The sequence below is a fragment of the Canis lupus genome, chromosome 2, assembly GCF_048164855.1.
Source record: "Canis lupus baileyi chromosome 2, mCanLup2.hap1, whole genome shotgun sequence".
Classification (NCBI taxonomy): domain Eukaryota; kingdom Metazoa; phylum Chordata; class Mammalia; order Carnivora; family Canidae; genus Canis; species Canis lupus.
The window spans coordinates 74,185,545-74,202,097 of record NC_132839.1 but is presented as its reverse complement, the minus strand read 5'-3'; the positions used below and the strand labels follow the sequence as shown (position 1 = coordinate 74,202,097).

The 16,553-nt window shown below is 37.2% G+C and overlaps 1 protein-coding gene across 4 annotated transcripts in view; it reads right to left on the bottom strand.

Annotated features, from left to right (window-relative positions):
* Nucleotides 1-16,553, bottom strand: part of PDS5A (PDS5 cohesin associated factor A) — a 151,005-nt gene that overhangs the window by 5,658 nt on the left and 128,794 nt on the right. For 2 of the 4 annotated variants that reach the window (XR_012021460.1, XR_012021463.1), the window contains exons 28-33: nt 16,288-16,407; nt 12,811-12,873; nt 11,942-12,087; nt 10,028-10,136; nt 5,137-5,489; nt 3,160-3,305 (exon numbers count right to left, since the gene is read on the bottom strand). Coding sequence is in view for 2 of the 4 variants with exons in the window: in XM_072807027.1 (XP_072663128.1) it covers nt 3,212-3,305; nt 5,137-5,489; nt 10,028-10,136; nt 11,942-12,087; nt 12,811-12,873; nt 16,288-16,407 (885 nt within the window). In the remaining 2 variants the exon portion in view is untranslated. Of the gene's footprint in view, nt 1-3,156; nt 3,306-5,136; nt 5,490-10,027; nt 10,137-11,941; nt 12,088-12,810; nt 12,874-16,287; nt 16,408-16,553 lie in introns of those variants that run through there. The other 2 variants (XM_072807027.1, XM_072807036.1) reach the window with 2 other exon arrangements.

Here is a 16,553-nt window from a genome sequence, read left to right as displayed (position 1 = left end):
TGGGAAAATAATAGTCTGCTTTCCTATAGATAATTTCCTTATATTTAGTTTCCCCAGAAGTCCCAATTTTTTTTTTTTTTTTTTTTTTTTTAGAAGTCCCAAATTTAAGCACGGTTTCTCCACTGGTGTTTCCTGATAATTTCTTTGTAAGAACTTTAAGGCCTTAAGTCTAATAAAACATACTGGTGAATCAGCAGACCTATGCAGACACATTTTCAATGCAAAATGTTTGGAATTGTTTGACATCTGGATAATAGCTCAAAAACAAAAAGGAAAAACAAATTAACTTTATAATTGAAATGATGATCTACCCTTCACTCAAAACTCAGAAAGCCAATGTTAATTATCAGGTTATCAGATACGGTTTCCTGACCATAATACACAAATGGCTAATTATTATAAATAGGGTAAATTCCAGGAATTTTCTCAAAAGTAGTAACAATTCCAAATATAGCCTCTGAAAGGTGATGCTAGCATAGCTATAGATTGGCTACCTTGAGGAGATTCCTACTCAGAAGGACAAAGGAATACATGGAGTTAAGAAGATTAGGGTAATGTCAGGGGGGAGAGGCTCTTTTCAGCTGTTACTGTGAAAACCTGTGGCCAGAGCAGGACTGGACCATCTGAGAAGTGAGAAATTATGCAAGTGAAAAGTTATGAAGAATAATGCAAGGTTAAGAAAAAGATTGAAGTGGCATGTGAAATTAGAGAGCAGGGGCATAGAGAAGCACTAGGGGTACTGGGCCTTATTTATCAAAGTCTTACACTCAAGCTTTGAGTCCAGGGGTGAACAACTTCAGTGCAGCAATTTAGATCTCACTCCACAATGCAAAGCCTTTAGGCTAGGCTTTGAGTTACCAAGGCAATGAGTATCATTCTGGAGTCATCCTTGGCTCACAGATTTAGTGTTTGATGGCTCTCAGGTTTGGCAACCCCATTTCTTTTAGTAATTAGTTGGTTGAAATTTTAATGACAACATTAACAGGATGATTCAAGGTGTTGTCCTAGTTTTATAATGAGAACTGTAATCGTATGGCTTTAATCTGTATGTAATCATCACCAGGTCTCAGGAAAATTCAGGTGGGATGTCAAATCAATCACAGGTACTACTTGCAGTTAATGAAAAGTATGTTTACTTTTATTTATTTTTTAAGTAAACTCTATGCCCAACATAGGGCTCGGCCTCATGATCCCGAGATCAAGAGTGGCATGCATTATCGCCTGAGCCAGCCACGTGCCTCAATGAGAAGTATGTTTAGAGTCTTATAGGAAAGTGAAAGCTACAGTCCCACCATGAAATAAAAATAAAGCTGGTACTGTCAGGATTTTGATGGTTTAACATTTCTCCTTGAGATAGTTAAAATATCAGCTGAATCGCAAATAAGGAACTTTTGTTTTGATGTATCTACTCCATGATTTGGTGGTAACTACACAGTATCTTTTATATCATTACACAGTATCTTTTACATATTAAGAGGAAAAACAGGACTCCTGGGTGGCTCAGTGGTTAAGCATCTGCCTTCCGCCCAGGGCGTGATCCTGGGGTCCAGGATCGGGTCCCACATTAGGCTTCCTGCATAGAGCATGCTTCTCTGCCTGTGTGTCTTTCATGAATGAATAAATATTAAAAAAAAAAAGGAAAAATAGAGTTCTGAATGTTCACAGTTTAAAAATGTTTCAAAATGCTGTGTAAATTAAGAGAACCCACCACACTGAGGTGGTTACTAAGGGATGCGCCTGGATTCGAAGCTTTGCTCTGCAGGACACTGGCCAGGTGCCCTGAGACAGTAGTCTGTTTGGGTCTCCTTATCTTTTTTTTTTTTTTAATTTTTATTTATTATTTATGATAGTCACAGAGAGAGAGAAAGAGGCAGAGACACAGGCAGAGGGAGAAGCAGGCTCCATGCACTGGGAGCCCGACGTGGGATTCGATCCCGGGTCTCCAGGATCGCGCCCTGGGCCAAAGGCAGGCGCCAAACCGCTGCGCCACCCAGGGATCCCTCCTTATCTTTAATATAGGGTTATACTTACTTCAAACTGACTGCTGGCAAGGCAAATATATAGTTAACAACCTTTCCCTATCATTACTATTATTTATGTTGATATATAGGCCAAGGACTACCCCAAGTATCTTCCACACATTATTGTACCTAACTTTCATCAGTCTGACGATGTTGTTAGCATTAGGTGCTTCATTTACTTTAAGTGTGCCGTTTTCAAGAATATCTGATCTACTGCTTGGTTTGTTCCTCTCTGATGCTAACATGCAGGGGCTCTCGTAAGAGGTTAAGCTGAGAATGATACAACTTACCACAAAGAGGGGTTTTAAGGATTTAATACATTAACAAGGAGCTTAGAATGGAGCCTGGCTTATAATAAGTACTATATTAGTGTTAGCGATCATTATTCCTATGTAGCAGTTTTTTGGTGTAAAATTTATATGACCTAATATTTATCATTTTAACCATTTCTTTTTAAGATTTTATTTCTTTATTGGTGAGAGACACACAGAGAGAAGCAGAGACACAGGCAGAGGGAGAAGCAGGCTCTTTGCAGGGAGCGTGATGTGGGACTTGATCCCAGGACCCTGGGATAACGACCTGAGTCAAAGGCCGACGCTCAACCACTGGGCCACCCAGGTGTCTCATTTTGACCATTTTAAAGGACATGGTTCAGTGGCATTAAGTACATGCACAATGTTGTACAATCATAGCCATTTATTTCTAGAATGTTTTCATCTTCCCCAAATGAAACTCTGTACACCCACTGAACACTAAAACCTACCCCTCCTCGTCCTGGCAACCACCATTCTACTGTCTGTCTCTCTGAATGTGATGGCTCTAGGTACCTCATATAAATGGAATCGTATAGTATTTATCCTTTGGGGTCTGGCTTATTTCACTTAGCATCATGTCCTTAACAGGTGTCAGAATTTCACTCTGTTTTATGTAGTACTTAAAAAAAAATTCTTATAATTTCCTGTATCAATCAACAGACCTAATGTGAAACTCTTTTGGAGTTGACAAGCTAGGGAAATAAACTCTGTGAGGGCAAGAACCTCAAAACTATCATTTTGGATACATCTGTATTGTCAACACCCAGCATGATGCGAGCATTCTTATCAGTTGAGTATTTGTTGAAAGAACGAATGAGAAGTACCAGGAGCAATACTGATGTGCCTATAAGGCATTCAATTCTATGCAAGAGGTGATCATGAGCAGTGATCTTTCACTTTCAGCTTTTCACTTTCAGTGAGTGAGCTTTCACTGAATAGTTCATCAGGATTCCAAGCTGAAGTCATAATGCTAGAATGAGAGGGCAGAGTTGTATATTAGGTTTAGGAAAAGGTAAAAGGAAACTTGGGAGGAAGTTTCAGAATGTACTTCTATGTTTTGTTCAATTAGTAGCAGACAGTTCAAGCAGAAGTTTCTGAAGTATGTGTGCAAAATATCTGATCTATTCTACTGAATTAACACAGTAAACATTGTCATGAACATCTAATTTAACCATCTAACTTCACTGAGAATATAAAACCATCACAGAACTTGTTTTGACTAACACAGTCCCCCCACCCCTCTCAACCTAACAGCCAGCATACTTGAGACTTCTAAGGTGCTTTTTCACTGAAGACATTTTTAGATTTTCAAGAAGGCTCAATGCTATTTTTAACCAGTCCCTGGCATGTAAGCCATTTTTGCTGGTTTAACGATACTGAGGTACATGGTGTAGCAAAAGCAGAGCAATGGGTTTTACAATGCCCTAATCAGAGACAAGGTCTGGTTGCTATTGAAAACATTTTCAAGGACCAAGTAAGTAACTAGATATTTTGCTTAGAAGGCAAAAAGTAAATGAGAGGTAAGGTCAGGTGGCTCAAGTGGCCTATGTGTGATGATCAGTACTAATAATGGAATGGCTAAAACAGAATTTCAGAAATCCTTTAGAAAATTCTGGCCATCTTGAAGGAAACTGTTCAACTTTTGTGTAACTGAAAAGTGTATTAAGGGGTAGAGAAACTAGAGTTCAATGATTACAACGATAACTACTTAGTCTGTGAAAGGCACTTTTTTAAGTGCTTTACGTTTACTGATCCACAGTCCTTTGAAGAAGGTATTATTATACTGTCTTACTGAAGACAAAGAGGAGGTTGAGGTTAAATAAGACATTCTAGGTCAAAGATCCAGATCTGACGAGAAAAATAATACATTTGCCCCCAACTGCTTTCAGTACTACACTTATTAGTCCATAAAACTACAAGTGAGTAGGAGAAACATCCATTACTTAGATCAGGTTTGGGCCTGGATCTGCTCCCATGAGATGTTGTAAAAGGTAGCTAGAGACAATTAAAATGTAAGAAAATTTAACGTGAATGGTAATTTAAAAAATGTACTTGTTAACACATATGCTTCAGGCAACACTGTACTTTATAAAAATACTGAAGCAGGATGGTAAGATCATCCTGAGATGATCAAAACTCTTTCCTAGAAGAAATTCAGATGTTTGTCATCTAAGCTCAAGGGGAGATGAGTTAGGTACAGATATACAAGGAAAAAAGCAGAGGGCAGGCCAAGTGTGAAAGGAGCCAAGTTCCAGGTCTCCCGCTGGAACAGGACCATTACAGGGTAGAGAAGCTGAAGTCTCAGCCTAGGAATGATCAAAGATGAGCAGCTGTGAGGTTGTTTCACTGGAGATTGGGGGTGGGGTGGGGTAAATTGTTGATTTATATTAAAATTAACTCTAACAAGAGGAATTGAAGAGCAGGATATACCTGTTTGTGTGTCATGACTTCTGTCTTCTGCTTTCTGAGACCTTTTTACCCAAAAAGGTAGCCCTTTAAATTAAGTAAAGCCCATGTAACTATGTGAAGGATACCAAGCAAAATATAATACCATCCTTGCTAGTAAGCAGAAATATCACAACACGATATCCTAATTAAAAATTAACCAAAAGAAATAAGATCTCTCTTCAAACTGGCTTCCCGGAGGTTATGAGATCAAAATAAATGCCACTATAACCTACTCAGGAAAACCAAGGGCAGTTTTCAGTCTCAAATGCCTAGGTGTTTGGGGGTAACCGGCACACACTAAGAATAAAACACAATGTCTAAATTAACAGTTCAGAAAGAATGGTGTCCATTACCTTTGTAAGTCAATCTGTCTCTCTGCTGGTACTGCCTTTTTGGCTACATCTTGCAGTTTGGGTGCTTTGGCATTACCTGCTTCCAGACCCCCAGGGCTTTCCTGACTGACCGCAGCTCTCTTTCTTCCCTTGCCAAGAGGTTTGTTTATGTCATCATTTTTGGTTGCATTGCCCTGAGATTCAGACTTGGGTCGGCGTCCTCTCCTGGGTTTTGAAGGGGCAGGTGGTCCTGATTCGTCTACTTTCTCATCTGTTTTTTGTTGGATGTTCTCTGTACCAGCTGCTGCTACACTTCTCTTCTTTCCTCGGTCACTGCTGATGTTGCCCTGGGTAGTCTGATCAGAATTAATCTCCTAAAAGAGCACAAAAGAATTCTGTAAATGCAAATTGCTTAAATATCAATAATCTGTACTGGAAAGTAGTATTTTTTTGAAAGTATTTTTGAGTAGCTGGAATTCTAAGGCTTCTAATGAACTGCTTGCTTATAGAGTCCCTTGTAGAATGCAAACTCCTTGAGGGTAGGGCCTGAGAGCGGTGCCAATCATGGGGCTTGGCACATATAATGTATCTAATAAATGCTTATTGAAGTGTATGGTGGTATACATACTCAGTTTTGCTACCACATTCATTCTATATGAAAAGGTCCTTTTAATCGATGGTATGCTCTATATTTATCTAAACTTTTTTTTTCTTTTAAAGATTTTATTTATGCATGAGAGACACAGAGAGAGAGGCAGAGACCTAGGCAGAGAAAGAAGCTGGCTTCCCGCAAGGAGCCCAATGTGGGACTCATTCCTGGACCCCGGGATCACGCCCTGAGCTTCAGCTGCTCAACCAATGAGCCACCCAGGTGCCCCTAAATTTATCTAAACTTTTTAAAAAGGGGGAGCATGTTTGCATAATTGAATATGCTCTTTACCTATGATGCTTTTTTGTCTAGAATAACTTCTGTAATTCTATGACACAAAGTTCTTCAATTTCTCACTCTACTCATACATTCTAATTTTTGTCATTTTTGCTGTAATCATTAACCTTCTACTGTTTTCTGAACATTTTTTCTTTTTAGTTTACTAAATATACATATTAATCCAACACGTTCTAGTCAAAGATCCAAATCCAAAACTGTTTTCTGAACATTTTTTCTTTTTAGTTTACTAAATATACATATTAATTCAACACGTTCTAGTCAAAGATCCAAAGACACAAACCCAGTGTCTTTGTTCAAAATAATAAAATCCCATTTTAATATGACAGATATAATGGACTTTAATAGTTTTTAGAATCAAAAGTGACTTTTATACAAAGGTTATTTAGGAATAATAATTTTAACTGATTAAAGGAAAACAAACGAGCACTATCATTATCCAAAAAATCAGTCTATATCTTTCCAATTAATTAATTTCCATTTCCCCTGGAAAATCTTTTCAGAATATCTGAGTAAAAATGATAAATCTTTTATGTTTCATGAAAACTCATGAAAGTAGTAATTTCAGTGAAAAAATTTCACAAGTCAGTGTTTTACTTTAGGGTTTATTTTACTGTGTGTGGTTTTTTTTTTCTAAGATTTTATTTATTTATTTGAGAGAGAGCGAGAAAGCACAAACAGGGGAAGCAGCAGAGGGAGAGGGAGAAGCAGGCTCCCCACCGAGCAGGGAGCCCAACATGGAGCTTGATCCCAGAACCCTGGGAACATGACCTGAACCAAAGAGGCCCAACCGACTGAGCCACCCAAATGTCCCTTATTTTAATTATTTATCTTACTGTTAATCTTCATTTTAAGAGAAAGGATAATACCTGAAAGAGCAAGAATAAGGTCATCCACCATAATTAAACTGTAAAACACCACAGAATGGGTCAGAGAAGAAAGAGGCAAAGTGTCAGCCTGGGGAAAAGACAGTGATTCTAGGATGACAGAAGGGTTAACAGGATGACCAACTATTATTAACCCTGCAGTTGGAAGCATTCATTCAACTGAATGCCTAGCAGGTACAGTGGCTGCTGAGCACAGATCAGGGAAGAAAACTGACAGTGTTTTTGTCCTTATGGAGATTAGCATGGTAGTTGCTAATTTTTAAAAAAGCAAACATTCAAGTACAAAATATCCCAAGTACTCAGAGATTAAAGAACAGGGCACTGATTTTTCAGGGCATGAAAAAAATCAGAGGGAGCCTCAATTCTAATTGGCTTTTAAGGAATATTTTTTAAAAATATAAAAGCAGGACATTCATCACGTGAGAAGTGCTGTATGCTATACAGAGAAAAGAGGACCATTAAAGTATCCGAAGAGGGAAAGAACTTGGAAGAGACAAGGAACGTGAACTATGAGGGGTGATAGGAGAGGGATTCAAGTTAAGGTAGGAGAAGAGCACAAATGCCTTACAGGACAGGTGAAGAAATCTGATTTCATTCTAAGTGCTCATGTAAATCACCAAAGGACTTTCAATAGAGGACAAATTTAATCCAAATTACATTTTTAAAAGATAAAATTTGTTGCTGTATCGTGAATGGATTGGAAGGGAGCAAGAATATTAACAAGAAGGTAAAACTACTACAGCCATCAGAAGTTAAGTTAGGTAAGAAAAAGATCATTTAAAAATGGGTAGATCTCAGGTGTAATTCACAAGGTAGTCAACAACAATACTGGTATAAAAATGTAAATTAATATAGTGGGGCATTAGTTTTGATTTTTGGGACTCAAAGAAATGAAAAAGAACCCTAAAATTTGTTATTGGTGGGCATATAGAGAAAAAAGTACTTACACCTTGATGAATAGCAATGTCAGGTGTTCCACTTTTTCAAGGAAGCAATATAGAAATATCTAAAATCTGTAATACATTTTACTCTTTGACTCAGCAATCCCACTACTAGGAATTAAGTCCATAGAAATAAAAATCACCAGTAAATGTCTGATGCACATTTAATTTTTAATGTAATATTGTTTGTAGTGGCAAAAAAGGGGAAAGGAAATATATACACATACACACACACAAAGTGTAAATGCTAAAATGGGGGAAAAAGACGACTTTTTAAAAGTAAAAAGATTGCATTAAAAATCCTGCACATAACTGTATTTACACATTTATGAATATTATGTGAATATATAATTAAAGAACTTATGTATAAGGCAAAGGAAAGGGGAAACTCATTGGGCAGCTACGGGTAGGAAGAAAAAGAAGATTCCTTAAGGACAACACTGGCAACACTGCTTGCCTGAATCCATGGGATACGTTTTGTTTCTTTTTCCCTTACCCATCCTTCATATTACAATTTGATTTCTCTCACAGTGTAAATAACAGGAGAGAATGTCCCAATTTTTTTTTTTAAAGATTTTATTTATTTATTCATGACAGACAGAGAGAGGCAGAGACAGAGGCAGAGGGAGAGAAGCAGGCTCCATGCAGGGAGCCTGAAGTGGGACTCGATCCTGGGTCTCCAGGATCACAGCCCAGGCCGAAGGTGGCGCCAAACCGCTGGGCCACCGGGGCTGCCCCCAATATTTTTTTTTTTTTTTTTTTTTGAGAGAGAGAGGGGAAAGGCAGTGGAAGAGTGGGGAGAGAGAGCTTAAACAGGCTCCACACCCAGCCCAGAAGCCAATGTGAGGCTTGACCTCACAACCCCGAGATCATGACCCGAGCCGAAATCAAGAGTCAGACCCTTAACTGACTGGGCCAGCCAGGTGCCCTAAGAATGTCCTGATTGTAAACACCCACATCTAGTTTGCTGGGTAATTTTGATTTTTACCATATTTTAAAAAAGATTTTATTTATTCATGAGAGACAGAGAGAGAGAGAGAGAGAAGCAGAGACAAACGCAGAAGGAGAAGCAGGCTCCATGCAGGGAGCCCAAATGTGGGACTCAATCCCGGGACTCCAGGATCACGCCCTGGGCCGAAGGCAGGTGCTAAACTGCTGAGCCACCCAGGGATCCCCAAGACTGTTTAATTCTATAATAGAATCCCACAATAGTCAAGTCTATTGGTTTCTGAATTCCAGAGTTTGGTAGTGAGAGGCTCCCTGTTAGCTGAATCTACTGACATACTGAAGTTCAGATAACAAGCAGCAAGAGGTTGAATAGTGAGAGACTGATCTAAAAATATATCCTCATCTATTCAGTTTGAATTCAGATAATAAGTTTGCAGAGCTGAGTTATTGTGGAGTAACTGTACAGTCCTGTGTTTATGTACCCGAGGGTGATTCCTAAAACATTTGATGAATATTATAAATATATGGTGGGCAATAAAAACACAAGCATATCAAGAATATGAATCTGTGGAAAAAGAACAATAGTATTTCCATACCGTCCCTACTAAGATAAGTTACCAGTTTCATTCTATAGTTAAACAGAAGCTTAGAGAAGTCAAGCAACCTGCCTAAGTAAACAGCCAACGAGTGGCAGAGCTGGGATTCAGACTCAGGTCTGTAATTCTCCTACCAATCTTTCTCTCCTGCCACAAAATTAAGAAATTAGATGCCATAATTATAAGGTCAACAATAAAGAATGTGGCTATTAAACAAAAACTCAAATATATTTTAAAAGCTTAACTCATAAATTTAACTTTTAAATTAAAAATATAATAGAAATCAAACTGTTCACATCCCTTAGTGGAGTCAATAAACTTTGAAAGATCTCAAAAACTCTCAATTCCTAGTCTTTCAAGTTTTGGGAGTAATAGTGTGGAAGAAGGGAAACTGTTAAGGGGTGTGAGTGACCAGCTAACCTCTTGAAATGAGTAGTGATATACAAATAATCATTTGTTAGAGAGTGGAAGCACAAAGTATAGTGAGAGGTGGTACATGCAAATACAGAATATGTAGTATTTATCAACTTGTCAACTGTGGGCTTCTTACATCTACCATGAAACTTTGGGAGAAATCCATTTTTAAAATTTTACCTTATTCTTTACTGGGTCAATATTTTTTACAGGTGTGACAGAAATAATTCTCACAGGGTTCTCTTCATTTTCACTAACTCCAGTTTCTACTGCCTCTGAACTTTGTTCCCTGTTGAAGAAAAATAAACCAAAGCTTCATTATTTCACCAAATGGACAGAAAGCCTATCCTTTCACTATACCAATAAGGAAACAAACAGAAGCTCAGGCTAGTTTAGAAGTCCAGCCAAGTGAAGCAACATTAGCAAGATTCAGATCTTCTGTGGTTATAGATCATTGCTAAATTATACCGTGTTATTGATTCCCTTTAGCCTTACTAATATAAGGCACAAATGACTGCCTAAAACCATCTGATAAGATTAGCTGTCAAGAAACAAAATCATACAATCATTTTTAAGACTTTCTCTTGGGGGTAGGAAACTCTAAAACAAACTAAAAATACAATGATAAATTGAGTGTATAGTATAGTTGTTTCCAGTCTGTGTGTTTTTTTTTTTTAAGATTTTATTTTTAAGTAATCTCTGTGCCCAACAATGGGGCTTGGACTCAAACCCCAGAGATCAAGAGTGCTTCACTAACTGAGCCAACCAAGAAGCCCCTCCAGTCTGTGTTCTTAATGCTCTGCAAGGGAGGGGGCAGCTGTTTGAGACCTACTATTTCTGTAAACCACATATGCTCCATGTTAATTTATCTTATATATTGGGGTTCTATTGCTAAGAATGTGTTTAAAACAACACCAACTGGGGATCCCTGGGTGGCGCAGCGGTTTGGTGCCTGCCTTTGGCCCAGGGCGTGATCTTGGGAGACCCTGGATTGAATCCCACGTCGGGCTCCCGGTGCATGGAGCCTGTTTCTCCCTCTGCCTGTGTATCTGCCTCTCTCTCTCCCTCTCTCTGTGTGACTATCATAAATAAATAAAAATTAAAAACAAAAAACAAAAAAAAACCCACCACCAACTGAATTTATACTTAAAAATTCATGAGTAAGAAAAAAATCTTTAAAAGCTTCAATTTTTAATGTTGATAAGAGTAGGGTCAGGTGGAAATTTTTATGCAGTGGCTACCATGGTAAAGACTTGTTAAAATACACATGGAATATTCTTGTAAGTAGAAATGCTACAACAATGTTATCTTAACTCATGTTATACTAATTTGATTGAAATAAAACTTAAAAAATACATAAATTTCTTTTTTTTTTTTTTTAAGATTTAATTTATTTATTCATGAGAGACACAGAGACAGAGAAGCAGGCTCCATCCATGCAGGGAGCCTGATGTGGGACTCGATCCCGGGTCTCCAGCATCATACTCTGGGCTGAAGGCGGCGCTAAACCGCTGAGCCACCCGGGTTGCCCTATAAATTCTATTTCTTTAAAAGAACTAATGTGAAAAAAAAAACAAAAAACAAAAAAAACTAATGTGTTGTTTCCTAAGTGTTAACTTTTTTTTTTTTTTAATTTTTATTTATTTATGATAGTCACAGAGAGAGAGAGAGAGAGAGGCAGAGACACAGGCAGAGAGAGAAGCAGGCTCCATGCACCGGAAGCCCGACGTGGGATTCGATCCCGGGTCTCCAGGATCGCGCCCTGGGCCAAAGGCAGGCGCCAAACCGCTGCGCCACCCAGGGATCCCAAGTGTTAACTTTTCTTACATAAACATTTCCGTGTAAATTAATTATATTAGAAATTCTTACATCTGTTTCATTTAACTTTTTTATATATTTGCAACGTTAAATGGGTTCAAAATGTAATTGTGCACTCTGAATTTCCATCATTATTTATATTTAAACTCATTGCTTTTATATTTTACAAAAATGTTTCCTAAATTCTATTTTTGTGATCTAGTGCTTTAGGTAAAAAATAAAAGATGAACCAAGTAATGAGTGATAGTAACAAAAACAAGTGGAGAAAAAAATTGCCTTGATCGATTTCCGGTTGAAGGGTTCAGCTCTGAATTTACATTAATATTGCTTCCAGTCTCAGCTCCAGTGCTTCTTACATATGGTTTTCTTCCTGTTGCTGATAAAGGCTTGTTTACTGCACCTAGTACTCCAGCAGGTTTTGGCTAAAAATTACACATATGCATGTTATTTTATACCTTACTGTAAGGAATTCATATAAAATTAGATACATGTAAAAGATACTGTTTAGCCTAAGCCAAGGAACTGCTATTACGCTGGGAAGTTAAATTCTAAATTTATTAGAAATTAGAATTCTGAAAAATCAAGTTGGTCTAAATACAATTACAAGTCATAGGCATAACTTCTATTTAAAAACAACTAGGCAGTATTTAATTATTCCTTATTGCTCAATCAAAATAAAAAGTGCCTGTGAAACACACTGAAATACGTAACAAATAAGATATAATAAAATGTCTTACAAATAAACTATTAAATGTATGTAGTAATAGACACATTTTTTATCAAAAATTACTTTTGCTCTTTTAAGTGTTATAGAGTACAAATTATCTAACTCATTAATACTTTAAAATCATTTCTTTTTTTAATCTTAAATATCTAAACTTATTATACCATTTTTTGAGAAAATCTGCTTTGTGGATTCTGAGTACTTTGAAGCTTACTAGTACTGATAAGAACACATGGTCTTATTCAAGAGTCATTTATGGCAGAAAAAAGCCTGAGAGAACAATGCTTTAGATGCTACAATCCACAACACATCCCTAAGAATCAGGAACTATAAAATCCATGGGACATTTAAAGGTTATTTCTAAGAAGAGAAGTAATATACACATGAGATAAAGATTTCCAAATAATCTAGTACATAATACCTTTCCTGTTAACAGAAGTACTCTGGTCTCTTCTGAAATATAACTCTTGTCATTACAGAAATCCTGTCCAAGAAAAAAAAAAAAAGAAAAAAAAAATCAAGTGAACACGTGTATTTTTTTACTGTCTAAGTGAGACTTTTCAGGCACTGTGCTTACAATAACAATTATATTTGAGCTAGCATAATATATTAATTCCTCATATAAAGCATATTTAATGAACCATATTATTAAGTGTAGCTTTAACTCAATGGCACATAAGACTTGGCAAATACCAGAACTCAATTAAGTGATTTAAGTTAATCACATTTTATTTATTTACTTTTTAAAGATTTTATTTGTTTATTTGAGAGACACCACAGAGGGAAAGGGAGGAGAAAAGGCTCCCTGCTGAGGAGACAGCCCAACTTGGGGCTTGATCCCAGGACCCAAGGATCATGACTGGGGCCAAAGGCAGACAACCAACTGACTGAGCCACCCAGGTGACCTTAAATCACATTTTAAATAAAACACATTCCTATTTTTTTCATATAGTTCAGGGCAGTCAGTCTCCAGGTTATTCACTGAACTACTTTCTCTACTGTATAAAATCTACTTCATTTGGAATCCCAAAGCATCCAAAACGGTACAGTGCATATATTAGGCACTCAATATTCACTAAAATAACTCCACACTGGATCTCAAGCAAATTATTCCCATTGAAAAATTGTAACTTTAATTAAAAATATTATATTTCTTAGAACCATAAGCAGACTGTCCAAATCATATAGGTAAATACACTGCCAAAATATAATTAAGTGAATTATAATGTTCTTTGGCAGCAGTGATGTTTACGTTAATAGAGTTAATGTGGACACTGATGGTACTTTCTTAAAAGTTTCATCTATATGAAACTTAAGAATTCTTTGAAATTTCTGTTAAATATCCGGGTAATAGCACACAGATAAATCATGACAGTGTCACATAAGTGATTCACTATGACCAATAAGTTTATTAATTTCAGTAATCTCACTTAAAAAAATAGTTTTGTTCTTTTCTCTTATTAAATTTACCTTCACACTGTTGTTATAGGAAAGAACCGATGGCTTAAATTTGCCCATCAAGAAATCACAAAAAAAGAAAAAATTAAAGAAAGAAAGAAAGAAAAGAAAAGAAAAGAAAGAAAAGAAAAAGAAAAGAAAAGAAAAGGAAAGAAAAGAAAAAAGAAAAGAAAGGAAGAAAGAAATCACAGTTTTGGCATGTGTTCCAGGCACAGCTGTATCTTTTTTGGGGGGTGGGGGTGGGGGACAAACACTTTTATGAACCTAAAATAAATGTCACAAAGCCTGGGTACTTTATTCATTGAGATATATTATGGCCTCACTAGGCTCATTATCTTAAATACTTAGTTTCCTAGAGTTTAAATTTATATCTTTCTTTTTAAGATTTTATTTATTCATTCATAAGAGACACGAGAGAGAGCAGTATAGACACAGGCAGAGGGAGAAGTAGGTTCCCTGCAAGGAGCCTGATGCGGCACTTGATCACGGATCGTGGGATCACGCTCTGAGTCGAAGGCAGATGCTCAACCACGGAGCCACCCAGGCGTCCCTAAATTTATATCAGATTAAAAGCAACATATCAAAAAAGGAAATGAAGAAAGGCATTCACTGAAAACAGAAAAAAGTAGTTCTTAAGAAGGCCTGCCTTTGGCCCATGGTGTGGTCCTGGAGTCCCGGGATCGAGTCCCACATCAGGCTCCCTGCATGGAGCCTGCTTCTCCCTCTGCCTGTGTCTCTGTCTCTCTGTGGGTGTTCTTGTGAATAAATAAATAAAATCTTTAAAAAAATTAATAAAATCTTTAAAAAAATTTTTTTTTCCCCAATTAAAAACATGTTTTTATTCTGGGGGTGCTTGGCTGGCTCACTTGGTAGAGCCTGTGACTCTTGATCTCAGGGTCCCGAGTTCAAGCCCCATTTGGGTGTGGAGCCTACTTAAAAAAAAATTAGGATTCTGTTTTTTAAACAAAGCACAGGAAGGTTAAACTTCCAAATACTTCCTTAAAGCCAGAAATAAATACAAAAATTTTTTAAAAAGGATTTTATTTATTTGACAGAGAGAGAGAGAGAGAGAGAGAATATTCACAAGCAAGGGGAGCAGGCACCCCTAAAAAAAGTTTTTAAATTCTGATTAGTTGGAAAAACAAAGAGCTTTTAGTTAGCTGGTAGGTAAACTTCCGTGGAAAACTTAATTTGCTGATAGCAGAACAAATATATGATGTATTAACTATTACTACCATATACTGAATACTTACTAAATGACAAACTATTATAAACATAAAATTATAGACATAATATTAGTAATTGTTCATAGGTATTATCACTTGCATTTTAGAGAGATAGAAACTGAGGCTTGGAAGAGTTAACCTGTCTAAAGTCTCTCAAGTTAGAAGCAGTTGATTAGAATACAGGTTTATTGGGGCAGCCCAGGTGGCTCAGTGGTTTAGCGCCACCTTCAGCCTAGGGCCTGATCCTGGAGACCTGGGATCGAGTCCCATGTCAGGCTCCCTGGGTGGAGCCTGCTTCTCCCTCTGCCTGTGTATGTCTCTGTGCCTCTCTCTCTCTGTGTGTCTCTATGAATAAATAAATAAACTCTTAAAAAAAAATACAGGGTTATCATTTGGTATCATTTGGTAAGACCAATGTTAATTCTAACATTATTTCATACATATTATATATTTTATATATATTTACACTGTACCAAACATTTATTTCTTGCCTGATAAAATACACTGTTTTAATAAAGTGAGATTAACAGGTTCCTGGGTAGCTCTCTGTCGGTTAAGTGTCTGCCTTCAGCTCAGGTCATGATCCCAGGGTCCTGGGATTGAGCCCTGCATGAGGCTCCCTGCTCAATAGGGATTCTGTTTCTCCCTCTCCCTCTGCCTGCAGCTCTCCCTGTTTGTGCTGTCAAATAAATGAATACAATCTTTTTAATAAATAAATAATGTGAGATTAAAATAATTTAAGAAATCAAAAAACTCCTCTTACATACTAGAAATATTGAGAAGGAATAGTTACATAAGAACATCAACTTTGATTTGCATTCTACTCTATAAGGTGAGATGACATTTTTTTTTTTTAAAGATTTTATTTATTTGTTCATGAGAGACACACAGAGAGAGAGAGAGAGAGAGGGAGAGAGAGAGGCAGAGACCAGGCAGAGAGAGGCAGGCTCCATACAGGGAGCCCGACTTGGGACTTGATCCTGGATCTCCAGGATCAGGCCCTGGGCTGAAGGCGGTGCTAAACCGCTGAGCCACCTGGGCTGCCTGAGAATGACATTTGTTCAGGGAGACAATCTCCCATTCCTTGATACAAATACAAGGAGGTATTTCTTACTCCGTAGTCAAGACAATCCACTATCTGCCACTCAGGTTGATGGTAAGTGAAATTTAAATCAGTTTAGTGTGGTGGTAGAACGATGAAGAAAAAAAATTACCTTTTCAGGTTGTGTAAAAAATTTCATTGGAAGGACTGGATCCTTTGGTGAATCTGCATTGCACAAAGCACTTTTACTATTTATAACACACAGAGCCACATCACATACTGTATAAAGTTTCTAGGGAAGAAAGAAAGAAAGATCTTATATAACTTTCAGTAGCACAAAGTAACCACAAGTACCAATTCTACCGGATGCATAAAATGAAATCAAAAGGTTATGTGGGTATTCCTTGAACATTTCACATTTATGTTTACATTTCTTCT